This window comes from Prinia subflava, chromosome 8 (assembly GCF_021018805.1).
Source record: "Prinia subflava isolate CZ2003 ecotype Zambia chromosome 8, Cam_Psub_1.2, whole genome shotgun sequence".
Taxonomy (NCBI): domain Eukaryota; kingdom Metazoa; phylum Chordata; class Aves; order Passeriformes; family Cisticolidae; genus Prinia; species Prinia subflava.
Genome location: NC_086254.1, coordinates 8,048,264 through 8,075,099, shown reverse-complemented (window position 1 = coordinate 8,075,099; position 26,836 = coordinate 8,048,264). Strand labels below are relative to the sequence as shown.

The 26,836-nt window shown below is 48.1% G+C and overlaps 2 protein-coding genes across 5 annotated transcripts; both read right to left on the bottom strand.

Moving 5' to 3' along the window:
* Positions 1–539: 539 nt before the first annotated feature.
* On the bottom strand, positions 540–7,785 carry NLE1 (notchless homolog 1). Of its 3 annotated transcripts, none has more exons than XM_063402770.1 (13): positions 7,716–7,785; positions 7,306–7,497; positions 7,005–7,222; positions 6,840–6,919; positions 6,525–6,601; positions 5,225–5,322; positions 3,691–3,883; positions 2,970–3,105; positions 2,713–2,759; positions 2,375–2,577; positions 1,334–1,493; positions 1,179–1,249; positions 540–723 (listed from the first exon to the last, which is right to left on the bottom strand). In XM_063402770.1, exons 1-13 carry the CDS (start codon positions 7,722–7,724, stop codon positions 711–713), a joined length of 1,497 nt encoding a protein of 498 aa, XP_063258840.1. In that variant the 5' UTR covers positions 7,725–7,785; the 3' UTR covers positions 540–710. The 3 variants fall into 3 exon arrangements, with proteins under 3 accessions (XP_063258840.1, XP_063258841.1, XP_063258842.1); XM_063402771.1 differs by lacking the exon at positions 7,716–7,785 and adding an exon at positions 7,609–7,702; XM_063402772.1 differs by lacking the exons at positions 5,225–5,322; positions 6,525–6,601; positions 6,840–6,919; ... (1 more) ...; positions 7,306–7,497; positions 7,716–7,785 and having other exon boundaries at positions 2,970–3,163; positions 3,691–3,827.
* A 547-nt stretch (positions 7,786–8,332) lies between these two features.
* On the bottom strand, positions 8,333–26,429 carry AKAP10 (A-kinase anchoring protein 10). 2 transcript variants are annotated; one of them, XM_063402761.1, is made up of 15 exons: positions 26,077–26,429; positions 22,470–22,517; positions 20,236–20,418; positions 19,441–19,959; positions 17,968–18,066; positions 17,447–17,531; positions 16,988–17,111; positions 15,821–15,957; positions 14,696–14,840; positions 13,805–13,978; positions 12,306–12,415; positions 11,880–11,962; positions 11,270–11,322; positions 10,592–10,684; positions 8,333–9,558 (listed from the first exon to the last, which is right to left on the bottom strand). In XM_063402761.1, the coding sequence occupies exons 1-15, from the start codon at positions 26,234–26,236 to the stop codon at positions 9,553–9,555; spliced, it is 2,019 nt and encodes a 672-aa protein (XP_063258831.1). In that variant the 5' UTR covers positions 26,237–26,429; the 3' UTR covers positions 8,333–9,552. The 2 variants fall into 2 exon arrangements, with proteins under 2 accessions (XP_063258831.1, XP_063258833.1); XM_063402763.1 differs by lacking the exon at positions 22,470–22,517.
* Between the last annotated feature and the right edge of the window lie 407 nt (positions 26,430–26,836).

Sequence of the window (26,836 nt, the reverse complement as noted above, 5' to 3'; positions counted from 1 at the left end):
CACTCTCTCCCCTGTTCAGTCTCATTTCCCCATTCCCAAGAAAACCTGAAAACTCAGCACAGCTCTAGCAGTCATTTGAACTCCATGCCTATTGCACCCCAGATTGGCACAGGAGTTATCTGCTGTAGATGCAGAGGATCACTGGCAGATAATGCACAGCCCATGGGGAAATGGGGCTGTGTGGAAAGGCAAAACCTTACTGGAATAATGAGAAGCCCCAACTCGTCATTCCCAACAGATCTTTGTCTCAGACACACAGCCAAGCACAATTCTGCATTGTAAAGATGTGCTGAATTTTCCCACTTTTCTCTCTCTGAAGGCCACATAAGGACAACCCTCTCTGTTCCCACTAAAACCCTCTTCTCCACAGGATTCTTCACACAACAAAAAAGGGCACGAGCAGTCTCCATCCTTTGCTTGCCCCTTTCAGGACAATTGCCACTGTGAGGCTGAAATTCCAATAAAAAGCCAGTTGAGATGGAGGCAGATGAGATATCCCTCCTGTGATGTTCAGAGGAAACCATCCTGCAACGCACAGCTCTTAATAAGAACTATAATTGAAATTTCCTTAAATAAATATAAGGAAAGAGTTCATGAGGGGGAGTTGCTGACGGGAACACGGAGCCGTGTTTGGGTCAATCTCTTCATCCATCACCTTGGAGATCTCCCAGGGCTGTGCTGAGGGCAGGACCAGCTCCATGTCACTGCTCCTATCGGCGCCATCTGGAAAGGGAAAGAGCTGCTGTGTCCCTGTGGTGGCACCAGCACTGCCACAGAGCCCAGCAGGCACCAGACAAGAGCGGGACCTGGGGTCACCAGCCACAGTCAAATGGCAACCAGCTCCCAGGAATTTGTCTGCATGACTGGGAGAGGGAAGAAGGTCAGAAAAGAAGATCTGACCAGCTGGTGCAACTGTTACTCGCCCTCTCCAGGAGTCAAAAATATCTGAGTCAAATTTCATCCTGACTGCTTGGCTGGAGGGACTCTGCTTTCTAGTTATTGCCCAGCAACAGTTCCAGCCCTGACAGAGGTCAGGTCTCCAAGCTGGAATCTGACCCAGTGCTGTGCTCTCTGCAAGGAGATCCTGCCCTAACCACGCAGGTCTCTGCAGGGGCACTGTGGCTCTGAGGGACACGTGGAGTAGCTACAACATCCTGGTGTACAAGCAGGTTACTCACATCCGCAAACACTTGTCCTTCCCTCCGCTCGCTACCCGCTGTCCGTCCGGGCTCCAATCCACTGCATACACCTGGTGTGATGGAAATCAGTCACCTCTCTGGGAGGAGGGGTCACTCCTGCCTCCCAAACCCCTCAGCTCCACCAGGCAGCTCACCTCGTCGGCATGGCCAGGCAGATCAATGGCCAGTTTCCTTGTCTTGGCATCCCAGACCTTGAGGGTGCTGTCGCTGCTGCCGCTCACCAGCAGGCGGCTGTCGGCTGACCAGGCGATCTGGTACACGGCCGAGACGTGGCCCCTCAGCGACGTCAGGTACCTGGGGACAAGGACAGGCTGCTAGAGCAGCAGGCCTTGCTCCAAACTTGCCCTTCCTTCATGTTTCTTCTCCACCAGCACTGTCACAGGATGCCTAGCACATCCCATGCAGTCAATTGCCAGATGGAGTCCATCCAAAAACCCTCCCAAGTGGGCTCAGAACCTTCTAGATAATGCCTCTTCATCTCACCCCCTCTGTCAAGAATCTCTTAATCCAGCAGGCAACACTTCAGCCTCACTGCACAGGTGTGTCCTTCCCTCTCTGGCTGAGTAGCTCAGGTTTAGAAGGACCTTTAAAACTGCTCACATGAAAGCCAAGCTCATGAGCAGTAAGGTTGGTTTGCAAGGGGAGACTGCTGCCTCCAAGAGCTCACCAGTACTGCAGCTGAAAGTTAAAAGCCGGATTACAGGAGCATCCAAATACCAACAGCACTACTTGTAACTACAAGAATTTGCATCATCCAGAACAAGCTGTTCTCTGGCACAAGAACTGTTTAAACTGGGTCAGTCTCCAGTTCCCAACACACACATCTTCAGGAGATCAGTGGAGTGGAACATCCCATCCCACCACAGCTGCGTCTGCCCTGCAGAACCCACCCTGCAGCACCAGGGTGTGCACACAGGTGCCAGGCAGGGCTGTGGCTGAGTCACAGGGGGGCTGCACACACAGAGCCAAGCACAGACACCCTGACACAAGAAAAGACAGACAAGAAACCTCCCGAGGGCAGAGGCAGCAGAGTGACTTTGTATGAGTTGAGGCTACAGAGATGCTGAACACACCAGGGAGCTGCTGGCAATGAACTGGGGCCCAGCCCTGTGTGCCCTGAGCACTACACACAGACTCCACACCAGCACCACCTCCAACAGAACAAACCAACTCACTTTCCTGTCCTCCCATCCCAGAGCTTTATGGACTTGTCAAAGGAAGCACTAGCTATTATCCGGGTGTCTGGGGAGAAGAGGACTTGGTTAATCAATGCCTGGTGGCCTGTCATTCTCTCCAGTGGCTTCTTGTCTTCTGCTGGTCTCCAAAGAAACAGGGTGAAATCATCTGACCCCGAGACGAGCCTTTCTGGTTCCTGGCCCTGAAAAAGGGATGAAAGAGCCCAAGTTTTGTACAAGCCAGGTGTGCAGAGCTTGGAAGCACACCAGTGTTGGGGTGTCCACTGCTTTCACCAGTGACAGTGTTAGAAGTGACAGCAGGGACAAAAGGGACTTACCCGGACTTGGTTGTACCTCTGCAGTGCCCTGTCTTTCAGTTCTGACACTGAAAAAGGGAAAAGGAGGGTGAGAGATTGGCAATCCTTACATGAAAAGAAACTTTATAACCTTGTCATGCCAATTCCAATCCAGGTTTGGCAGGAACAGTAGTAACCTCCCCATCCCCCAGACCGCTCCACCCTGGCATGGGCAAGAAAAATGGTGACTTCCAGCATGCCCAGTCCTTCCCCAGCCTCCAAGGTGGTGCTGCACTCACAGGAGCCTCTGACGTCCTGGGGGTTGATGGTGGCCTCGGCCGGCTCGAAGGCGCCGGTGCGGAGAACGTAGTCAGTGCTCAGGGCCATGGTGTTCACCCAGTGAGCGTGGCCCTGCAGCGTGCGGCACAGCACCCCCTGGGGACAAAGCCACCCTCACACAGGGACAGGACACAGCCACGCGGCACAGCACCCCCTGGGGACAAAGCCACCCTCACACAGGGACAGGACACAGCCACGCTGCACAGCACCCCCTGGGGACAAAGCCACCCTCACACAGGGACAGGACACAGCCACGCTGCACAGCACCCCCTGGGGACAAAGCCACCCTCACACAGGGACAGGACACAGCCACGCTGCACAGCACCCACCAGGCTGCAGGGACCAACCCCAAACCTTCCAAATGTGCCTGTCCCAGCTGCGGGCAGGGTAAGCAGGGAAGAGACAACACTGCTGAGCTTCAGGAAACAGTCTCCCTTCCACAACACCCTTCAGCTCAGGTTGCTCCAGGGATGTTTCCAAGCTTTTAGAACCATTTAATGCTCTTAAGGATGAAAACATCACACAACAGCTACCCCTCACAAATGGTGCGAAGCAACAGGTCAAGAAGATGCAGCAGCTCTGTTTTTCAAAGCACGAGCTGTGCCAGGAAGAGCAGACAAAGCTGCCCCACAATGTGCCCAGCCCCCTTTGCCAGCAGCCCAAGGGCAGCCCCTCACTCACATCCTGGCTCCTCCAGACTTTGATGGTCCTGTCCTGGGAGGAGGAGTAGAGCAAGCCATCGCCCCCCCACTTCACACAGGTCACCGACTGTGTGTGGCTCGTGAGGATTTTGTCACACCTGCCCATCAGCGTGTCCCAGATGCGGATGCTGCCGTCCTTGGAGGCACTGGCCAGGTAACGGCACTCTGGGTTTCTGGGAAAAGAGATCAAATCCATTTGTGCAGCTCCCCTGAGCTCCTTCCCCACCAGCCCCAGAGAATTCAAGGGTCCAGCAGGCAATAAAATGCAAATTGCTTTTAGCTTAAGATCAGAGAGAGGCCAGACGGGCAGAGCACTGACCTACAGAGAACATGATCTCACAAGGCAGGAGAGAGGCAGACAAATGCTTCCTCCAAACCAACTCCTGGGCTGCACTTTGAAGAAATCAATCCAGGGTAAGCCTGGCAGCTGAGGCCTTGGTAATGACCTTGCTTCCACAGCTTTAACCCACTGCTAACAAGGTCACCACAAACTGGCACCTTCCCTGGGCACAGGTTGGAGAGAGCCCTGGGCAGGGGATCAGCCTCACACAGATCCATAGCATTGGGAATGTGTTGGATGTTCTCCTGCCTCTGCCATGCTTCATCTCCAGCCTGTGGACAGAGCTGAAAGGAGCAATGTCCATCCACATGCATTGTTGCTTAGGGGGCAAATTGAACACATCTGGAATCAGGAGGCCACAACCCAGCAAGGACAGGGCAGCCACAACCCTCTGTCCTTTGTGTCTTTACCACTCTGCATGGTGGCACCAGCAGTGAGGAAGAGCACGGCCCCTCACAGTGCATTGGAACTGGTTGAAGAAACATAACTGCAGCCCTGGCAGGGCCAGGTCTCTCCTCTCCATTTCCTCATCTTCTTTACAATAATTTTTTTGGCTAATCCAGTTAACTGTCTGCAAATAGCTGGAGCTTCCTACTGGCAAATTCAATTTGCAGGGCTCTGCTCTGAAGAGGCCCTTTTTCTTTCTTTTTTTTTATTTCTGTAACATCTTGGATTGATGGCTACAACTGTCCCCCCTCCATCCACCTCTCCCAGAGGGAGCTTTAGCTGATGGAAGGGATAAGGGGATTGTACAGTTAATCATCCCTCATGATAAACAAACAACATGACAGAGGCCAGCAGGATCAGGAGAACAGAAAGGAATGCTCTGCCCTTGGGCACCACCAGGCTTCCCTGCTCCCACCTCAGCACTGCTGGAGCAGCACATCAGCGTTTGCCCAGCACCACAAAAGCAGCGTTTTCCACAGGCAGGTGTGTCTTTTTCCCAAGAGAAAAGAGCCACAGCCTGGCAGTGATTCCCCAGCAACTCACAGGGACTGTGAGCAGCAGCTGGGACCCCCAGCTGCACACCTTTATCCCAGCTCACCTTGAGAGCTGTTCTACACGGGCTTTTTCCCGTAACAGGAGAAAGGCAAACAGGAGCAATGCCCTTCGGGTCAGGCTGCTCTTTTCCACAGGAGCAAAGGGGAAGGGCTGAGCTGGCCCCTTCACTTACATGTGGAGCGGTTCCCAGCACAGACACGTGATCCATTTGGAGTGGCCACAGAGCACCCGGCCGATCTGGCTGCCCGTGGCTGGGTCCCAGAGAAAGATCTGTCCAAGAGAGGAAGCACGAGGGTCGCGTCAGGCCACAGACATCATGTGAATCCCAGAGACGTTGGAGCTCCATTTAGAAAGCAGAGGTGTCCTTGGGATCGTGTTTGCACTCGCAGGCAGCAGCAGGGGAAGGGGGCTGGATGCCTTTGCAAATCCCTGCAGCAATCAGCTGACACCCAAAAGAATGAGACCCGACTGCCCTCCCTTCTACCTACAAGGCTGCTGCTACAAAGTTATCTGACTCAACTCAAAAAAGATACAGGTTCCCAAAAAGCCACCCCCTGCCAGAGACTCAGTGAGTGTTTGCAGAGCACAGTGAAAGCCACAGCGTGCTAAACGCTGCTGATTATCGGATGCTGTGGGTGGGACACATGCTGGTTTTCTCTTGTTGATTCTCTCTCTACATAAATGTTCATCTTAAGAGCCAAGGCATTAGTCATCTCCTACTTAAGAACCTGGGAGAAATAGGGAAAAGGAGGACAAGCAGCTCTCTGGGTTCAATTAAAGGCAAACCAGGACCAAACCATGGCTGAACCACCCTGGCCCAGGACATTTCCTTGGGATTGGCACCATAACTTTGGCAGCTCTGTGAGTGCTGTCACTGCTCCCAGACCATTCAAAGGTCAGAGACAGCGACTGCCCCACAGCAGCTCAGCTCCCATTTAACCACACACTCCTGCTTCCCCACGCATTTCTGCACTTCAAGCGCACAAATCTTGCCCCACAGTGGGGGCTGAACTCCTTTCATGTTCCTGCAAGAGGGAATTTGGCCGTGTCTGTGTGGGAATACTGTAACCAGGCTGCTGCTGCACGGCTGGGTCACGCTAACAGCAGCCTTGACCTGTCCTCACTCCAGACACCTCCCTCGTGATGGAGCTGCCTGCCAATGACTACATCCAGAGCCTGGATTCTTTCCTGTACAGAGGGAAAAGCCACAAGACAGCAGGACTCAGCAGCAAGAGCTCTGGTTCTAAAACCTCAGGGGTTTGATGCCAGAGCACTGCTTGGCACAGTGACAATGCCAAGGTGACAATGCCAGAGCATTGCCTGGCACAGAAACACATCCACACCCAAAGCTCCTCTGAAGAATGGGAATCCTGCTCAAAACAACGGGATACACCCCTCACAGGAAACCCCTGAGGAAACAAGCCTTCACCCCTAATTCCCCCCAGCCCCATGCTGAGGGAGCCCACATTTACCTGGCTGTTCTTGCAGCCCGAGGCCAGTTTCTTGCCATCAGGTGACCAAGCAATGCTGAGCACCCAGTGCCGATGGCCTGGCAGAGAGAGCACGAGTGGGTGTGAGTGGAGAGCTGTGACTGTCCCTGGTGTCCCAGCAGGAAGCCACTCTCTGCTCCTCCTGACCACCCCCTCTTTTTCCATTTTGCCAAAAAGAGCTGCAGCCTGGACGGCTCAAACAGCACCAGGCTCTGCTCTGCTTGTCCCCCCAGGCAGACGGGGGGTCCATGAGGGAGGGGGTCACAAGTTGCCCTCCTGGCACATTCCAGCACCCACCTTTGGCCGTGAACTGCGGCGTTTCCGTGCTGAGGTCCCAGAAGCGGACAGTGGTGTCTCCAGAGCCGCTCGCCAGGTACCTGGGGGAGGAGGAACAGCTCAGCGCGGCGTCCCCAGGACATGACAACAGCACCCTGACCCCCGCCTGCAGCCAGACCCTCGTACTTTCCCGTGGGGCTGAAAGCCACGGAGATGACGGCCTCGGTGTGTCCCTCCAGGGAGCTGGTGCAGCGTGTCACCGCCCGCACCCTGAACACCGCCTGCGGCTGGTAGATGATGTCCAGGACCTTCTCTGTCTCCACACTCTGCCCTGCCAGGGTCTTCTCCAGCGACGCCACGATCTCGGCATCGTGGACGAAGAAGGCCAGAGGCACCGGCTCATCCTGCGGGAGAAAGGGCAGGTGAGGCAGCGAGGGGCGGCGCCGGGGCGGGCTGGGGGTGCCGGGGAGTTCGGGACGGGCCTCACCTTCTGTAGGAGGGCGTTGCAGACCAGCTGCAGCTTGTCCGGAGTGATGGTGACCGGGACATCGAAGGGGGAGCCCAGGCACTCCCCTGCCTCATCGCGGAACTGGATCAGGAGCCGCTGCACATCCTGCTCGTCCGGCGACATGTTCTGCGGGACAGCGGGCTCAGCCCTCCACCCAGCAGCGACACCGGCCTGGGTGAGAAGGAAGGGACAGAGGGACCTCGCGTAGGGCCCGTGGGAGGAGAAACACCCCGCACTGAGCAGGACCCCGCGCTGGGGAACCCCAGGGAAGGATAAGAATACCCCGAAGCACCGCAGCACTCCCACCCCTGCAGCCTGCGGGTGCTGTCCATCCCGGCCCCGCTCCCGGCCATCCCGATCCCGCTCCCGGCCATCCCGGTCCCGCTCACCGCGGCCATGTGCACGCGCGCCCCACGTGGGCCGGAAGCGGCGGGAGCGCCCGAGCGCGGCGCTGCTGCCCCCTGGCGGCCGGCGGCCAGCGCCGCTCCCGCCCCGGGGGCCGCGGGTTCGAGGCCGCGCAGGGACAACTCCGGCAGGGCCCAGGCGCGGGGTGGGCAGCGCGGTTCTAAAGCCTCAGGGGTCTGATGCCAGAACGGCTCAAGGTAGGCCGAGCATCTCACACTCCATCCGGCCCACAGGTTAAGGAAACGCAGCCCTGAGCAATATCCGTACCCAAATCTGCAACCTGTAATCCCTGAACACGCCCAGGACTAGTCGGGATCCTGCCCAGTAGGGAAACTGAGGCAGAAGTGCATTAAAATAGGCAAGGGGTTAGTGTGGTTTAATACTTTAGCACTAACCCCTGCCCCTTTACATCTTTCCCAGCCCAACTTCTGCCATGTCCTGTGATTGAACACCTCATTTACTATTTAAATAAGAATTAATCTTATTCACCACACTGCCATTAACATAATCCATTAAGAAATGTGGGCAAAATTACCCCTATAACTCACATAAATAAACCATCCCATGTAATTTCAAACCCCATGAAAACAGAAAATCAACACAAATTTTAATATTTATATATTTTAAATCAAAACACAATTAAATATAGTATGTTTTAAGTACATGAATGCTTGGGTATGAGAGAAATAAGAGGTGGTACATAGTACCAAAAACCTATACACAGCCTTTTTTGCTTCTTCATAACAATACAGTGTGTCTCTATACAATCAAATATTGCAACAGAATAACACTTTCTAGTCAATCAAGATATTCTGAACATTGGAAATGATTTGAGTTCTTCGCATAGTGATTTCTTTGCACAAGTCTGAGGAAAAAAGCAATCATTAGAATTAAAAAAAAAAAAAGGAACCCAAAATAAAAGTGTCATATACTAAAAATGCAGCAGTAACATGACAGTGAGACACTGAGTACTTCTGCTACCCTGGAAAATCAATTTTCTGGGAAAAAAAAAAAGAGAGGTGCTGTGTAACATGGTAAGTGTTGAGAGTGTCAGGAGGAAGGCCAGAGGTCATTAAAAATCGTTTTTCTTTGTAAACCAAACATCTGGAATTAGATGGGTGGAGGACAACAAGCGATGGAGAATGGCAGCAATCTGTTTTTTCCTTGCTCGTGGGATGGTGAGGACAGGAGTGGAACAGTGGTGAGGGGTGTGTGTGTGCAGGTGTAGGAGCTCAACAAGGAGGAGTTCCTGACCCTTCTACACTGCCTTCAAAATTAATGCAGTTATGAAGTAAAATACATTTATCTTACAGTTGAATACGCATCTATTTCAAGTAACGGAAAATTAAACGTAGAACTTCCCAGGCCATTCACTGCCAATGGATTCGCCCCACAGCCCTTCCAATTCTGTGTTTAAAAATTACAAGCAGTAGAATTAGAAACTACAGCAAAACCTTCCCCTCTGTTGTGGCCTATGTGTCCCATTGCAGATATTTTGCTTAAAAGTCTTTTCTTGAGACAGGGTCAAGTACTTGTGAAGTCGATCACAGTTTCTCAGTGACACATTTGTAAACTGCATCTTCATCCCAGAACCATCATTACTGTGAATGCCACAAAAACCAGGGAAAAGTGTTTCTTCACTCTCTACAGTGGAGGTCCAGGACTGCTTCTTTTTCATTCTTCCTTAGAAATGAGGGAGATTCCAGCGGTTGGAGTAACAGTGCTTTGTTTTTATTGGCTGTGTTAAAGAATCCACCAATAGGGAAAATTCACTCGTTCTTAAAGTGGAAAACCAGATTTCCTGTCCTGCAGTTTCTAAAATCATAGCTAGAAAAGGGAAAAACAGTTCATTTTACCCTAAAACATGCAAGGTAATTGTTCAATAGAAAGACATTTTGTGTTTAAAAATGTTGAAGCCAGGTTTGTTCAAGTCTGGATGAGAAAAAATCCCCAAACCTAATCCAAACACACTCAACCTTTTGATTACTTGCTTAATTGAATCCAGAACATCTGCAGCTATTTGAGATTTCTAAATACTGTGCTAAGTGACCTTTTCATCCAGGCAGACTGGAATTGTATCATTTGCAGCCAAGCTGTTAAGTGAAATCATTATACAAGTCACTTAAATGTTACTGCTCTCTAAAGAAAACACTCACACATGGATCCACCCATTCGGATCGAATAACTGGGCTTTGGCACACGTTTACCTTCAATAACTGCACATAATGCAAGTTAATTTTTACATGCCTAGAAGTCAGAAGTACCAGACATTAATTTGGTAACCTGCTGTCACCAATATTTCACAAAATCCAGCTGCTACCCCAGAATTGGGGTTTTTTAGACAGAGAACACATGGGCTGTACAACAACACAGCCCCTAAGCAACAATACACAAACCTATGGACAGGGTAACTGTGACTTTTTAAAGTCTGGAGACAGAATTGTGTAAATGAGTGCAAATTCCAAAGAGACAAATTCACAGCTGTTCAGTTTTACTGACACTTCAAGCAGAAATGCCACTACTGACTAAGAGGACACAGCAAATGTGAGCTCAAGTAAGGAATTACACTTCATCCTGCAGCACAGATCATCCTTTTAACTAATTAGGCAGTTTGTAGACTCAAACTAAGACAAGTTTAATGCTTGCACAGGAGAACCACCACAGGCATCTGTTAAGAAATTCCCACATCACACGTGGGCCGAAACACTTCCAACCTTTCTTTGGTTTCTTCCTCTCCTGCTCTGGTGGTTTGAACATTCACCAGCGTGGGTTTCAGGCACAGGAGGAAGGCAAGTGAGAGCTCTGCTCCTCCCACAGCCTGGCTAGAGCCAGATGAAGACAGCAGCCCTTCCACCCCTACCTTGGTGACCTCCAAAGGCTGCTCACACTGCGCCTGCTGCATGACGTCGTTGACAATCATCTTTGCTATCCTCCAAGCCATCTCTTCTTGAGCCTGAAAAACACAGCCCAAAACACAGATAGCTTCAGGTTCTTAAAAGAAAAACACAGTGCTCTTAGCACAGCCTTGGAGTCAGGGTAACCTTCACAGCTCTGTAACCTGTATGAACATTTCCTCCCTCCATGGAAATGCACCTGGCTTCCAAGCACAGTGTTAACTTCAGTGATTGTACTTCAGCCTTGATGCAATTTCCAAGAGAGTTGGTGGAGATTTTAGATTTATCTCTTGGGGATTTGTCCAAGCCCCTCAGAGGGGGAAAAATGCAGCCTGGAATCCTTGTGCAGTGGTCACTTCACCATAAAAATCAAACAGCACTTCCACCCCTACTTACAGATCTATAAAACCACAGTAAAAAAAACCCCGACTGCAAGCACACAATTAGTTCAACCAGCAAGCACTGGCAAAGAGCAAACTGGTTTCACACATACATACATGCAATCAAATTATATTTAGCACACAGAGTCTCCCTGTTCTTGGTGCAGCAAAAAGACACTCCGAGAGAACAGCCAGGATTAAGAACATCAATACTTTATTTCTCTGAAGTGTAAAGTCACAAGAAGAACATGAAAGGGGACACACCTCATCTGTATTTCCTTGAACCCATTTCTTCATTGCTTGTGAAAACATGGACCCTGGTTGAGATAAAAACAGCAAGCAAGGTATGTCAGCAAAGTGAGGTACAAAGCTGATTCCTGTCACCCTTCTGAAGGGTTTGCTCTGCTGGCACTCAGGACATGGAGCAGTGGCAGCAGAGACAAGGGACAGCCTGCAGCCATTTGGACACTGAGCCTCTCCCAGAGCTGCACAGCAGCACCAGCAGCAGGTCCCAGCCTGGGTGAGAAGCATGTGGAGAGCTGCAGTTCTTTTTCATCTCAACACCAAAGCTTTGAAGGTTTGATCACCAGCTCAGCTGCTGACGCTTCCATCCCTGCCAGGTTCCATCGACAGCTCCAACTCCCACAGGCTGCTCAAGCTCCCCGGAGTCCAGCTGGACCAGAAAAGCAGAATTTGGAGAGGAAACTGGGCCAGAGATGGGTTTTGCCTCAGTACAGGCCAATCCCCCACAGCATCTCTATTTGGCTTAAAACAGATTTGAAAAGAGTCAAACACTTTGCCTATCTTAACTCCAGCAGGGAAGAGAGCAGCTCTGCAGATGTTTACAGAAATAGAGAGAAAGAGCAAAGCAAACCTTTTGATTTTTTGACATCAGGCTCTGGTTCAGATTCTCTGATGAACTGCCCCAGGTCACTGACTCTTCCAAACGTCATCTTCCTGAGGAGAGGAGTGAAGAACCATGAGGCTGATCAAAAGAACTTTGGCATTATGGAAAGCTATATTTGACTATATACTTGGCTATATTTTGGAATCAAAGAGGAACAATAGCTAAGAGGAAGAGAAGAACCAATTAGAAATATTTTCCTGGCTGCCATTTTGGTCAAAGAAACATTCAACAGGTGTTAAATCACACTATTGAAATAAGTTTAGTGTCAAATATTAAGACATGGACTAAGATCTTGCATTTAGGCCTGCTCTCCATGCAGGAGGACACAGCAAAAATGAAACAGAGGCGAAACATGTAACCAGAAAGGAAACAATACACTGAAATGAACCTTACCCTGCATATGTTCGTTGATACAAAGATTCTGGATCCAGACTTGCAGCATCTACAATTATTGCTTCATCAAAATTTTTCAGGATTTTAACATTAGCCTTTTTGACATTGGACTACAAATAAAAATTCTAAGTATTAGTGCCCAATGCAGACAACTACCAGCTTCTTAACAAAACTGCAATTTTAATGCTTTTAACACAGATAAACCTCCATCAAATCTCTAAGCAAGAGTATAAAAGAATTAGAGTGTCTACACAGCCTTGAATTCCCAGCTCACAGGACATTGTTTTTAGCAGAGGGTGATAAAGTTCTGTGGACACTGCCAAAGACACAAAGCCCAGGTCAGCACATGCTGCTGCCTGAGCATTATCAGCTCAAAATATCCATGAGTGCTGGAAAATCATTTGTGAGTCTGGAACATCCCTCTCCTGTAAGCAATTCCCAAACACAGATGCCTCCCCCATGCACAGAGAACAAACATTTATCTTCTGGCCTGGAGTATTTATATAAGATTATGAAAAAAAAAAAAGCCAAGGAAACAGCAGAGCAACAGCAGGGAGGGCACAACACACAGCGATCTTTTATTGCCTCAGCACAGAACAGGAACACCGATGGCAGCTCCTTTCCTGCTGCTCTTTATGCAAAAATATGCAGAGACCCAGAGATTCTCCTCTTCAGACAAGCAGGAATGCACACCACAGAAAGCAGCACCTCATTTCCTAAATTGCCCAGCCAATTACCAGCACTTCCTCCTGCTCAGAGGATCAAGCAGCAGGAGGCTTCAAGAACAGAGATTTTATTCCCCACTTCACAGCTAGGGGAGGAATATTCCCTCCTTGCAAATTAGGAGGTTTAAAAATAGTACAAGCAGGTAGTAGAGCTTCCAAGTTGCTGGAAAGCCAGGACATGACTAACACTGGTGTGGATACTGGATTTGAAGCTCAGGGTAGCCCTGCAGAGTTCAATAAAAGCAGCTCTCACTTGGCTCTTCTGCTCTCAGCTGGGCTTGCAGTTTCCAGGCTGCCCTGGTTAGAGGTTAGGCAGAATCTGTTCTGTGTTTGAGCAGATTGATGCCTTCAGCCCTGAAAATAATTTACTCTTCAGGACAGAAGATCTGGCATTTTAAATGAACTGAGCACACAAAGCTTGCATGTCTATATTTAAATTTGATAGCATATTCACAAGTGTCAATTTTCACCTGAAGTTGTAACTATGGTATTGACAAAATAATGTTATTTTGAATAACAAGAGTTCTTAGATATTAGGGCATAATGAAAAAGTCTCCAGTAATAGTAACAGCTTAATAAAGACATCATTGATGTAAAGAAATAACAGCAGCACAAGGCTTTGGGTACAATGAATAGCAGAGACACTTCTGACAGAACTGAGCTGCAGGTAGAATAAACACATTCTAACACAACACAGGGTTTAAATGGAAGTGGAATGGTGTTTCCTTACAGGGTAAAAACTTGGATATTGACACAGAAACCCCAAATTGGTACCTGGGAGGCAGAGCCATCCGTGCTCCCTATGGAGTCACTGTCAGGAGAGCTACCAGGGCCATGGATACTCAGTGCAATGTTCCCTCCTGGGAATTCATCTCCTCGTACTGAATGGATGAGGTCGTTCAAGTATTTGTAGTAAAGGTTGCTGGACAAGAAACCAGGTAGGAAAACCTGAGAGACAGAAAAAGTCCTCCTTAATTGAGGCTGGTCTGCACAGTTATAGAAGAGCACACAAACATCTCAGTCCTTGTGTTGATGGAACACAAGTAAAAGCATCCATGCATGGAATTATTGTGGATTAGCAACTGCACTGTTTTAAATTTTAATACTACTGCAAAATGAACAAACCCAACTGCCTTTTAATCAAATCCCCCAGTAACTGGAACTGAAGTTCAGGGGGTTTTTACCCCCTCTAGAAACTTAAGCTTGACAGCCCAACTGGCTTTACAGTTATTCTGTTTGACTGTTCTCAATTCTCTGCAGCTCGAGAATCAAATCATTCATTTCTGATATCTGGGTATCCCAGAGTTACATTATTAACCACAGCACTTGTATCAGACTTGCAAACAACTCCTACTAAGAGGAAGGAAAATTTTCTAAAGATATCAAATAAGCTGTTGATAGCAATTCATACCGGAGGAAATTCTGTTACTTCCATTAAACTGCAATAATCACCCGACACAAACATTTCACAGAGCATTAACAGCAGCCAGTGGGTGGTATCTTCAAATCAGACTGGGGAAAAGAGTCTGGCAGATTTTCCTGAAGCTGTTCTATTATCCAGGTAAACAGGAAGCCAGTAAAGGAACAGAACAAATCAGGGGCACACTATGGAACCTCCACATCACCTTCACTAAGTGTGAAGCCCACCCTGAAGAAGGATCTCACCGTCTCCATGGTTGTCCACGCCTGCCTTAAGGGAGTGGTGAAGCAGTTGGGGAGAGGTCCCCCCTCCCTGCAGATGTTGGATTCAATCTCCAGCCTCACAGAATCATCAAACCCCAGAGGATGTGTGGCCTGCAGGGAGAAGTACCTGGGGCAGGGCAAGGAGACAACACAAACAGGATTTGCAAACCTCTGCAGGCTCTCAGTGCCCCAGACACTGCAAAAACCTGCACACACCTGATCCCCACTGAGTACAGGTGAGACATCCCCCCCAATACCCAAAAAATGGTTCTGAGAGCCCTGCCCTGAAACACAGATCAAAACCAGAATGGAAAACAGGAATGGAGCAGGGAACACCCAGAACTCCAAAGCAGCATTGGCTCTACTGCTCACATCCTTGCAAATGGAGTTTAAGGATGGGGGAATGACTGATGAACTTCTGAGTGAAGCATTTGCTTCCTCTCCAATTATTATTTCCTCCCTGGGTAATAACTCAAGTTGTTGTAGACCCTCACACTTAAGCTTAAGAGCAAGCACTTCCTGGAAGCAGTTGTGCTGTCTGTCTCCCAACTGTCTTATTGCTAAAGCGAACCACAAAATACAAGAAGAAAGTTCCTGTCCTAAACGTCTGATATTAAAAAGGATCTGATTGCTTCCTTAAAAGAAGGAAATATTTCCCAAGACGAAGAACAAGCACTAGTTGGCTTTTATTATTATGTGTGAGAACAGTTTGTACAGCCTACTTTATGTGGATAACAGTATCTGAACATCAAGGTTTTTCTGCAGTGCTGTACATCTAACAGCAAATTTAAGCCTAATAGCAGATCCATTTTCAAATGCATCTTCCATTTTCAAATGTCAACCAATCAGCTTTGTTATTTCCCAACCAAACAAACTCAGGCAATCAAGACCCGAGAATCCTGAATTATGTTTAGGAAGGGAATCCTTGTAAGGATTTCTCCTCACGTGTATCAAAAAATTTGAAACATTCATGAGTGCAAACACATCAAAAGCCACCTTGATAAAATGCACCTCAGCAGAACAGCACAAGAGTGCAGAGAAGTTCCTTTTGCACAGCACAACACAAAACCACAAGTACAGAAAGAAAGGATTGTTGAACTCCCTCACTTGTCATACAGAATCATGGCATCGTTCTGTGCTTCTTGCCCATCATACTGGCCTTTCTTGGCAGCAAGCTGAGACTGGAAGTTATCTGCTGCCAACCAGAACTGCAATACATTAACTGCATCTTCCTTCTCCATGTACTGGAAGGGAAATGAGAAAAAGAGGAGATTAAAGAAGTTTTAGTAAGAAACTTTTAATAATTTTTAAACTTCCTTCTTCCCATTTAGAACAAGAAACATGGGCCACACCAAATTGTCACCAAGACACAATATTCTGAATTTCTATTTCAGACAGATTCAGCTTGCTTGGAGGAAAAAAAAAAGAGAACTTCTGACATTTCTTTTCTGTACTTATTTTCACAGTTAGTTTCCTAAAAACTATTTGTCTCATCCTAGGACAGGAAACACCATTTTCATGCTACATTTAGCTTACACTGAGCTCAGCACATTGTCTCAGCTTCCTAAGCTGCAGTTTCAAACTGCATCAGCTTGTCAGACTGTCAGGACAAGTATGTCAAGAGCTGATTCCTTAAAGGTGCAGGAGCCTGAAACTGAATTCTTTTATTTAACCTATCACGTCACTAAAGGTGCCCTCTCAACATAGCACTGGTTATGATTTGTTATCTGTAATAACACTTCAGGCTTTTACAGTCACTACAATGTGAAGATCAAGATGAAAATGTCAAAGCTTCTACAAAGCAAAGAGACTCTGAGAAGCACTCACTAACTGGAGAGGAAATCACAAATATTCATTCCACAATGGACAGGTCTGAACATTTGAATTAGCTCTATGTGGGGGCAGGAAAAAGTTCAATGCATTTTCTCTCAGAAAAAAATACACCTTGGGTTTTTTATTATATTTAGAATCAGAGAATTACAGAATTGTTTGGGTGGAATGGGACCTTAAGAATGATCCAGTTCCAGCCCCCTGCCATGGGTGGGGACACCTTCCACTATCCCAGGTTGCTCCAATTCTCATCCAACCTGGCCTTGAACATTGCCAGGGATTCAGGGGCAGCCCCAGCTGCTCTGGGCACCCTGTGCCAGCACCTCCCCACCCTCACAGGGAACAATTCCTTCCCAATATCCAACCCAAAGCCATCAGGGAATGAACAGATTTCTTTGTCTGCTAGAAAGGGATGTAAAAGCAAACCCAAACATTGACACTCACCTCAGAGAAGTAGAACAGGGCTGACTCACAGAACAGAATGTCAGCCAGATACACAGTCCCACTGGTCAGCACCTCGATCTGGTATTTACAGAAATGGTGACTCCGCAAAAACTCACTAAAGTGCCTGCACAGGGACAGGGACAATCAGTTATCAGGGTCAGCAGCACCCAAGGCACCCTCAGAACCAATTAGCCCTCACCCAGAACTCTGATACTTCTGGTTGGATAAAAGCAAAACAAGCAAGAAACAGGGCAGGTTTGTAAATGGCACAAGAAAGAGATAAAGAACACAACAGTGTGAACAGCCAAGTTCAGCAAGAATGGATTTGGAGGAGGGGATCTGAGCAGTCTCAAATACAGAAGATAGCACAGAAAAGTGCTGATATGGCTCTGTCTCGATAAACATTTTTAACAGAACCTTTAGGACAAGAGACAAAAGGACTCAATTGCATCAACTTACTCTTGTTCCATTGCACTGAACACGATGGACTGTGCTGTAACAAAGCAGTTGGGATCCACTTGGCCATCCTCCCCACAGATCTTTGCTGCAAAGAAAAACCAGGTTAATTTTAACATGGATTTGGCTGATGGAGCAGAAAGGCACGAGCAAGGACTAGTTAATGAAAAATTGCAGTTCAAATCCACCAGAATCAGCTGGTTCTGACTGAGCAAAGAGCTTTCAAAGCTGGCCAAATAATATTAACATGGCTGAAATATTTGATTGAGACTCATATCTAGATCCCCTCCACAACCACCAAGAATTCTTTTCCTAATTTAAACAAAATCTCTGGAAGTTTCTTTGAGGATATTCACAGCACTGCTGAAGGTCAGATCCACTGATACTTGTAATCTCCTATCTTTTTACTGCTGCCTTTAAAGTTCATAAAAAATAAAGATAAATGCAAGTGTGTGACGTATTAGAGACACATTTTTATGGGGACAGAACAGCTATAAAATGAGGAAGCAGTTCTTCATTCTTACCAACTATGTCATTTCTCATTGCTTCTGTAATGGGGATTGGTTTAGCAGCATCTGGAGAAATATATTTGGTAAAAGTACTAACTGCATCTCGTTCTATACCTGCGGGGAAGAAACACAGAGTCAAAGTTGGAATTCCTCGGTGTGAGTGAGTAACAAATGTTTGCTCTTCAGAAAAGCAGGTGTGTGATTCTCAGTGATGTTTTTACTGCAGGATACTCATAATCTGCTCCTGACCAGCTGCAGGGGCTGTGTGATGTCCAGCCAGATCACCACAAACCCAGCACGGACCAAGATGGAATAAAACAACACAGCTCCAAATTTCCCCTACCACCACACAAGGCAGAACCCACTTCCTCAGCTGCACACCATGGTCCCAGAAGCAACACCTTTCAGGCAAGTGAAATTCCCGATTTTTAGCTCTCATCACAGAGAAATCACTTGCATTATATAGGAATTACTAAAAAAAACCATCTTAAAATGAGAGCCTCAAACAAGTTGTGTTCTTTACACAACATCGTTTCATACCTGGGACTCTGCTCTGAAAGAGAGAAAAAAATTACACTCAAAATCTTTTCAGATTTCTCAATAGGACCCTGTGTTTTCAAATTCTTTTTAGAAATCAGACAGCAGTCATGCTTTGATGACTAAAATATCATTTTCCTTGTTTAAGTGACTTTGGGGCTGAGGTTATATATTGTAGAGGCACATGATACGTGAGAAAGACAAACAGCAAGAGAAAGGGATGCAACACAAGGAAACAGTTGAGCAAACAAAAGGAACCAGTATGAAGAAAGAAGAAGTGTTTCCTTTTTGCTTGCAAACTTGCATAAATGAGGGAGGACTGAGTAGATGCAAAGTAGAGAAACATGTTACTGTGCATGTAGCTCACTACCAAAACGAAATATTTTAATTTCATCCTTACTTCCAGCAGCCTCTGAAGACGTGGAATCCAAATGACAACAAATCAGTTACAAGGGGAGGAACTCTATCAAATAAATCCAAGAACAAAACCAGTACATTCCACACGTAAATCTCCACAAGTCTCTTGCAGCCACTACTTATGTCATTTTATGTAATACAGGATATTTACCTTCCATGGCAGGTTAATTATCAATTCTCAGCCCCACCATCCAAACTTTCTGCAATTCTTTTAAGGTGGAGTGGGATGAGATGGGTGAGAGAAGAACTGGACATAGCAATGTTCACTTAATTTCTTATGACTACACATGGAAGAACAGAAGCAACCTAAGCTCATTGAGTACACAATGATTTTGAAGTCTCTTCAGCAGTTTTTTTATTTTTAAACAAATTAAACAATACATAGCTCAAACTGACCAGCAGCAAGTTAACAGTGATACATAAAACCTTCTTCCTTGGAATATCACATCAGGCTTGCCAAGAACCTAAGAACTGAGGCACAAAAACATTCCCCATTTCCCACCTTTTCAACCAAAGGCAACACACAACACTTACTTTTCATGAGCTTTCCTGACAAGTCCTTTAGTGCAGAGGAGGGGCTGTTTCTATTCGATACTGAGAGCTTGGAAGGTTCCTGCTGATCAGCTGGAAGAGAGCGAGTCCCTGTGTCCGGTTTGCTGCGGCTGTCCCGCCCCGGCAGCCCCGCGTGGTTCTGGCTGCTGGAAGTTCTGTCGGGCTCGGGCTGGAGCAGCCGGGCTGTGCCAGAACCCTCCAGCCTCTCCTCCAGCCACCCAGCAGGAGGAGAGGAGGCCAACTCCTGCTGTTTGGAGGGGGACACGGGCTCTGCCAGGGAGCTCTGCTTCACCGTGTTCAGGCTGTGCGCGCGGATGCGGGACCAGGTGGTGGAGTGGAAGCTCTCGGCCTCTAACCAGAATTTCACCAAGTGCTCCATCCTGCGCAGCTCCATGAACTGGATGAAGTAAGGGAGGGCCACAGTGTCCTGCAGGACTTGTTCAAGGGTCTTGGAAAGGCTTGATTTGGTCTCTTGAGCCTGGTAGTTCAGACACGATCTGCCTAAAGGAAAGCATGAGAGGGAGTGAGTCCGTGTTGTACCACAGAAGTGGGGGTCGGATACAAACGTGTCCTGTAATGCAACTGTGAAGGGGCAATTCCAACATAATGACAAAGTAAAGGAATTGTCTGTTCCCTTCAAAACCCTCCCAGGTTAACACAGATGCTACTGTAACAGCAGCCACACGTTTATTACCTGTTTACCTGAAAACCAAGGGATGGAGAGTGCACCAGGAATACACAGAATAAAAAGAAAAGCTGCCATTACTACAGCCTTACCTAAATCTCCAAAGTGAGCAGCTTCCATGTGACTGGGCTGCTTCTTGAGGGCAGCTGTGCGGCTGCTGGAGAAGGAGTCCATGTTGGCAGAGATGGCGTTGATGGCCACATGGCTTGGTCCTGCAGCCTCCAGCAAGGCATGATTCCTAGTGCTTCTCTGAGGGGAATGTACTGGGATTGGGGCTGCAATCAAGACAGGAATTGTTAAAACACAAGGGTCCCCACACCTCTTCTAAACATTGTCCAATGCTAAGCACCCCAAAATACACCAGGGAGCTTGCAGGAGTCAGTCTCATTAAAACCTCACTGTACCACTGTCATCTTTGATCAAGGGTCTCATTAAAGACCACAAGTTTTAATATTGCAAGAATAAACTCACTCCCACCCACCTCTATTTTCCTTACTCAGCAGCAAATCAAGAAATGCCACATCTAAGTTTACACATCATTCTTTAGTCTTCCTGCTTCCTTGATAACCACTACTGTAATAACTTTATACTCAGTCAACAATTTAGTTTAGTCCCAATGCTCCTGTCAATCCATTCCCATGCCTTTTTGAAAGTTTAAATATGCTAAAAAATCCTCAACTACAAAGCTATCTGTGAGGTTTAATAAGAGTTATTTCTCAGAAATACTTTTGTTGCTTCTGCTTGGTTGCAAGAGAAAAAAAAGCAATAAGGAAATACCTCTGATGAAACCCAGGTTATAAACTTAACCCCCTCTGGCTGTTTCAGGACATGAGTGGCTACTGCAGCTCAAAAAGAACAAATGAGAACTTCCTCACACAAAATTCTGTCAATTGTTAATTGATGACAAAGCTGAAAAAAACCCCAACGTGCCCACAGCAGATTCCAAAGCTCTCAGGAAGCTGTGTTAGATGAGAATGTCATCACCTTACACCTCTGACTCAAAGCATATCACACGAGCTGATTATCTCAGCACCTCCCAGGGATGTGTTCCATCAAGGTATCAGGCAACTTGGGCTTCATGACTTCCATGCTGCATCAATTTATTTTTATTCCCAATTTTATCACAGCAGTTGACAATTTCTCACTTAGATGTCACAGCACAGGTACCTCAGGAGCAATGGAAACATTTAAATTACTGCCAAGTGTTTGTGTAGTTGCAGGATTGGACACCAAGACACCACTTGCTGCTTCTTATAAAGCCTCTGGGTATTTCATACCAGCAAGAATGGAGAAAATACCTTTTTTCCAAGGCCAAGGGATGGCAGCAGTGGGAAAATTTGGTGGAGGTTACTTGTGTAGAGCCAGAGCCACATTCCTCATAATGCTACCGGCTTTTGTCAATTAGATTTAAATTTAATTGCATGTTATAGGCATTTGAGAAAAAAATGTTCTCTTCTCTCTAAGGGTCAAACAAAGGTGCTCTCAGCTGCAGCACCTCACAACGTGCAATACTATAAATTTTCAAGTTTATTTTTATTTTCAGGGTTACCATACTGGCAGCTGCACTGAAAGTGGCTGTGAAATGGATTCAACTCACTGTTTCCTGCATTTGATTTGAAAGACAGACCACCAAGGTGAAAAAAGCCTGTAATTTTCTCTTGATGTGTAGATAACACATTACCAAGTAGAGAAACAGGATTTTTGTCTGAGGGTATAAAAGTAACAGATCAGAATCCGGCATTTACCTCGTCTCCTTTCAGTACTGCAAGAACATCTGTCAGGATAAGCAAACTTGTTTCCCTACAGTTTATAAATCTCTTTTCCACCCAGATTTTTTTCTCCTCTCCTAAGAGATTCAGCAGCAAGACCTCTGCACCACACAGAGCAGCAGCAGAATGGCTCATTCAGGATTTGGATCTTCAGCCTAACAAGCCCCATCAAAGTTAAATCTGCAGCTTCTTCTGCAAATCAGCCACGGTGAAGCTGCACTTTCCAAACTGCAAAGGACACTGCACCTGAGCAAGGAACTTCAGGAGTAATTTGTTGTGGATAAGGAAAAACCACCACGTGCAAGGTGACCGGACTGCCTGATCACTTTGAATTAAAGCTCATGCCTGACATAACTTAATAACCTTCTGCACCTACAGATTCAGCAAGATGAGGAGGAAAGATTAGTTACTATAAATACCCAGAAACAGAATTAAGTTCTGGGTTTGATGCACAGGTCAGATCTGTGCTGAGGAGTAAGGAAATGATCCTGTTGGGTAAGATAAAAATGGTGGATGATGGCAGAGATCTGAATTTACAGATAGAAGTTTGATCTTACTTTTAATTGCTTTCACATCTGTGGTCTTTTCTTGTTCTTTGCCTTTCACTGTAAAATACAAGGGGAAATGTTAATGCTATTTTGGGTCACTAATGGCATTTACCTGAGAATGGACACAGAATGCCCAACATCAGCAAGAATCAGAGGCAGATGAAAACTATAATTTTGTTAAAACTGATTTCTCATTTAAATTGCATATCCAGTAACTGACAGAGGCTTTCAAAGTTTTTCTGTTGACTTATTTTCAAAAGCAAAACCTTATCATCCATTAATTAAGTTTCATGAAATACAGTCTGTTACATTTCCACAGAGGAAGATGTTTGCTGTCTATGGATTAAAGCCACATTCAGGGTGACTTTAATAAACAGCATGAACTGGGAAGAGTAGGAAAGGTGTGCTTTAAGTGTAGAGCACAGGCAGGTGGTCTCTGTGAACCAAAAATCACCTAAAAAAAAAAATCTCTCTTGTGTTACAGGAAGAGCAGCACAGCACCCAACACTGAGGAGATGTGGGCTGGCTCTGGCTGCTTCCATGCCCATGATGGATACCACAGAAATGCTCTGCAAACTCCCTGCAAAGAGTTAATTCTCTCACAAACAGCCTTGTTTAACCATCATCAAACCCCGGGTGAGCAACTGATGGGGAGATAGATAACAGTGTAAAAAGTTGTGATGGAAAAGTGCTTTGAGGATTTACCTTTTTCTAAAAATATTACTATTTTTTAAAGGAAGCTCCTAAAGGAAGCGAAGGAGGAGATCTGTTCAAAACAAAAATAAAGAAGCCCAAGCAGCACATAAACAGGATGGCAGAGAAACAAATGCAGGGGTGATATTGGAGAATGTGATCTACCAGAGAGGCTGCTCCAGGCAAGGATTATTACTACAAATAGGTCATCCCTGCACACCCACCGTGGAGCCCTTCCTAAGGCAACCAGCCCAGCACAACCCCACATTTACATCACAAAACACATCCAAAAAACCCACCCAAAGCCTTCCTGTTCCGACCTAAGGATGTTCAATATTTGAAAGGGGAACTCCGGTCTCCGGTTACATAATTGCCCTGGCCCGGCGGCTGCAGCGCTGCCTGCCAGCCTCCCCTGCGAGCACAAACGCTGCAGGGCTGCAAATTGGCAGCCCAGGGTCGAAAATTTCAGCTGCCAGGGAGCCCAATCTGTGACAGAGGGGTTTAAGTGCCCATTAAAAGAGGCGGATTCTCTCCACACTGACCTGCAGCCCGATGCAGCTGTGAGCAGCGAGAGTAACCAGCCTTTACATAACTGGAGCTGATGGACAGGAGAGAAATCATCGAGGAACACTGAACCAAGCAACCTCTGCCAACTCTCATCTTTCCCAAATCACTCCAGTATTTCATCAAACCAGCTCCTAGCTATCAGCAGTAATTCCTGGGTTTCACACACGAGCCCTCCATAAGCCTATTTTCAGTTTAAAGACCTCTGTTCCTTCTTTCCAAGCTACTCAGTTCCTCCCTAAATACCTACTTACAACTGGAAATACCAACTCCAGGGTCGTGTCCCAACCCTTTCCACACAGGCTGCTTCTGTCCCCAGCAGCTCTGAGCACGACCAAGTGACACCAGTAACAGCAGGGGGCAAAATCAGCCCTGATCCAGGACAAGCCCAAATGTTGAGAGTGAAGTTTCACTGCATGAATTCACTTTCACTTCCCCCAAAAAGCGGATGCTGTGTGGTGCCTGTGTGAAACCAGGAGGAACCACAGAGTGGAGGCTGAGGGTGAGATTTCCAGCAGCCAGTCCCATTCCAAAGGGTGCCAAACCAGCACGTGACATTCCAGAGCTTTAATTCACATCTTGAAATGCTCTGAACAAACTCAAAAAGCATTCACAGTGCATCGACAGAGCACAAAAAACAAGAACCTGGTGAGGTCAGCCAGGCTGTGGGACTCCACGTTATTCCCTAGATGTCCCCAGGGATGAACTGTTCCACTGGCAGCAGTTTCATAACCTGCCCTCAAGCGCCCAACTCACCTGTTACACTTTGATTTCTTAACACATTATCCACCCTCAGTCTGCCAGACTTTATTTTAAGGCCCGTACAGGTGAAGTATAAAAACACTTCACCCTCAGTTTTGACGTTTCTACAAGTCAGTTGCTTTATGATCCTTGCTATGGTTTAATTTAAAATTAGTTTTAATTTTTACCCACTGCAATATCCTCTTAAACAACAACAGCTCACCCCAGGAAGACTGGTGTTTGTAGGATTTTGGACTGCACGTGGCCAGAGTTTTATCCTAAGCCTTAACGTGCTGCTTTCCTCACAGCTTCAGTTCAAATCTTCTCTAAAAGCCAACTCTGAAAACAGAGATTACACCAAGCAGTGCTTTATGCACAGCCCAGATGAAAGGTTGCTTTTCTCCTCTCCTTCACAGCGTCTCTCTCGGGCATTTAGTGCTGATTTGCCTCTCTGACCAAAGATCCTTTAATCAAAGGAACACAGATCCTCAATTACACTTCTCAGATAATCAGACCTTTCATGGCTTTCTCCCTGAGAAAGTTTCCACCCAAGCCGACCTTGGCCCTGTGATCCCACATCAGGATGGAACCTCAGCTCCACAATTCCCAATGAAGCAGCAGGAGCTCTTGTTGAAGAGTTTATAATCACTATCAAAGTTTTATTCTGCAGCCCAACATTTGTATATAAACCCAAAAAGGATTATGGCACTTGCAAAGCCCTCAGTGGCTTCCAGAGTCTTCAAATCTGCTAACAAGAACAGAAGTTTTGACTCATTTCTCCCACAGCTACTGTACTAAGCTCCCCAAAGAGTGACATTTTCAGTGCTGCTGCTTTGGCTGAGCAAGATCCAGAGGATGTGCGAGCCAAGAGCACCAACATCACCCCAGGTACCACGTTCTTCCTCCCAGGATGTGCATTTTGGGTTCAGTAACCCAGACAGGCTTCAGGACAGCGCTGCATCACAAGATCGATGGTTGCACTGCTCGAGCTGCAGCATCACGAGGAAACACAACTTTCTCAAGGGGCCCTTCCTAAAAGGTGCCACTTGCAACAAAACCCATCCAAACCACAACTGGGCGGGTTGAGAGCGCAGCGTCCTGCCTGCAGTACGAGCACAGAGTGCCTTTGAGACGCTGCACTCCCAGAGAACACTCCAACTGCATCCACTTGTGCTGCTGGAGCATTATAAATATTTCAGGAGCCCTGAATTTCCCAGCTTGTACTCCTCAACAAATCTATTACAGAATACACTGCCAATGACTCCTTTGGCTTTCACGGAGAGCTCAGTGCGATGAGCTCCGTTCTTCAGAGATTTTCAGCTGCTGCTCTACATTTTCAGCCCATTACATTTTTCACAAAGCCGGGTATGTCAGCGTTGTGAAAAAAATCATCAGCAAAGGGCTCAGAGGCTCAAACCCTGCACGAAGCGTGGGAGGTGCTACAGCCCCCTCCCGCCCCGGTCACCGTCCGGAGCCGCCGGGAGCGGGGGCATCCCGGGGGCAGCAGCCGGCGGTCGCTGCCGCTCACCGGAGAGCCCCGGCAGAGCCGAGCCCCCCGAGCCCCGCCCGGCCCCCGAGCCCTCCCAACCCCGCGGGAGGACGCGGGCGCGGCACTGACCGTCATTGGCGGAGAGGCCGCTCCTCGGGGCCCGCGCGTCCTCGCGGGGCCCGGTGGCGATGCCCGGAGGGGCAGGGCCGGGGCCCGGCAGCCGCGCGGGGGACGAGCCCGGCGGCCGCCCGCCCGCCGCCCCCCTACCTTTCCGCCTGAAGAAGGACATAGCGCCGGGGAGGGGGCGAGGCGGCCGCCGGGGCGGGGGAAGGCGGGAGGGAGGGAAGGCAGCGCGCCGGGTCCTATGAATGAGGCTGCAGCGCCCGCCCGCCGCCGCCGCTCCCTCCGCCTCTTCCTCCCGCGGCGGCGCCCGCGGCCGCCATGTTGTCAACAACGGCCCCGCGCCCGCTTCCGGCAGCGCCGCCCGCGCGGCACGGCGGGATGCGGCCGCACTCAACATGGCCGCCCCGGCTTCGCGCTCGCCGCCAATGGGGCCCGGCGGGGCCGCCATGTTGGGTGAGGGCAAGAAAGGCGCGGGGCTTCGGGGGGTACGGGGTGGCCATCTTTGATCAGGGCGGGGGGCGCCGGGCTGCGTGAGGTGCCGGCCGCCATCTTGGCTGAGGGCACGGGTGACCCGGGGACGCTGCGGCAATTTGGGCGCGTCCGTGGGCAGCAGGGACGGAGAGCTCTGAGGGCAGGGGACATGGTCCTGAAGGCAGGGGACAGCGGGCGAGCGCCGTGGCAGGGCCGTGAGAGCCGAGGCACCCTGGAGAGAGACCTCAGGGACGTGTCCCAAAAATATCCTCTTCGGCCATAGGGGCCGCGGACA

What these genes read in the sequence shown, in the direction of transcription:
- NLE1 (XM_063402770.1), bottom strand. An exon ending in GCCGCAGTTCACGGCCAAAG is followed by an intron (nt 6,602 to 6,839) that starts GTGGGTGCTGGA and finishes TCTCTCTGCCAG; the next exon opens with GCCATCGGCACTGGGTGCTC. An exon ending in AAGTCTGGAGGAGCCAGGAT is followed by an intron (nt 3,106 to 3,690) that starts GTGAGTGAGGGG and finishes CTTTGTCCCCAG; the next exon opens with GGGGTGCTGTGCCGCACGCT.
- AKAP10 (XM_063402761.1), bottom strand. Translation starts at nt 26,236, where the DNA reads ATGTCCTTCTTCAGGCGGAAAGGTAGGGGGGCGGCGGGCGGGCGGCCG. An exon ending in TTCAGTGCAATGGAACAAGA is followed by an intron (nt 17,112 to 17,446) that starts GTAAGTTGATGC and finishes GTCCCTGTGCAG; the next exon opens with GCACTTTAGTGAGTTTTTGC. An exon ending in TATCAACGAACATATGCAGG is followed by an intron (nt 11,963 to 12,305) that starts GTAAGGTTCATT and finishes TCCTCTCCTCAG; the next exon opens with GAAGATGACGTTTGGAAGAG.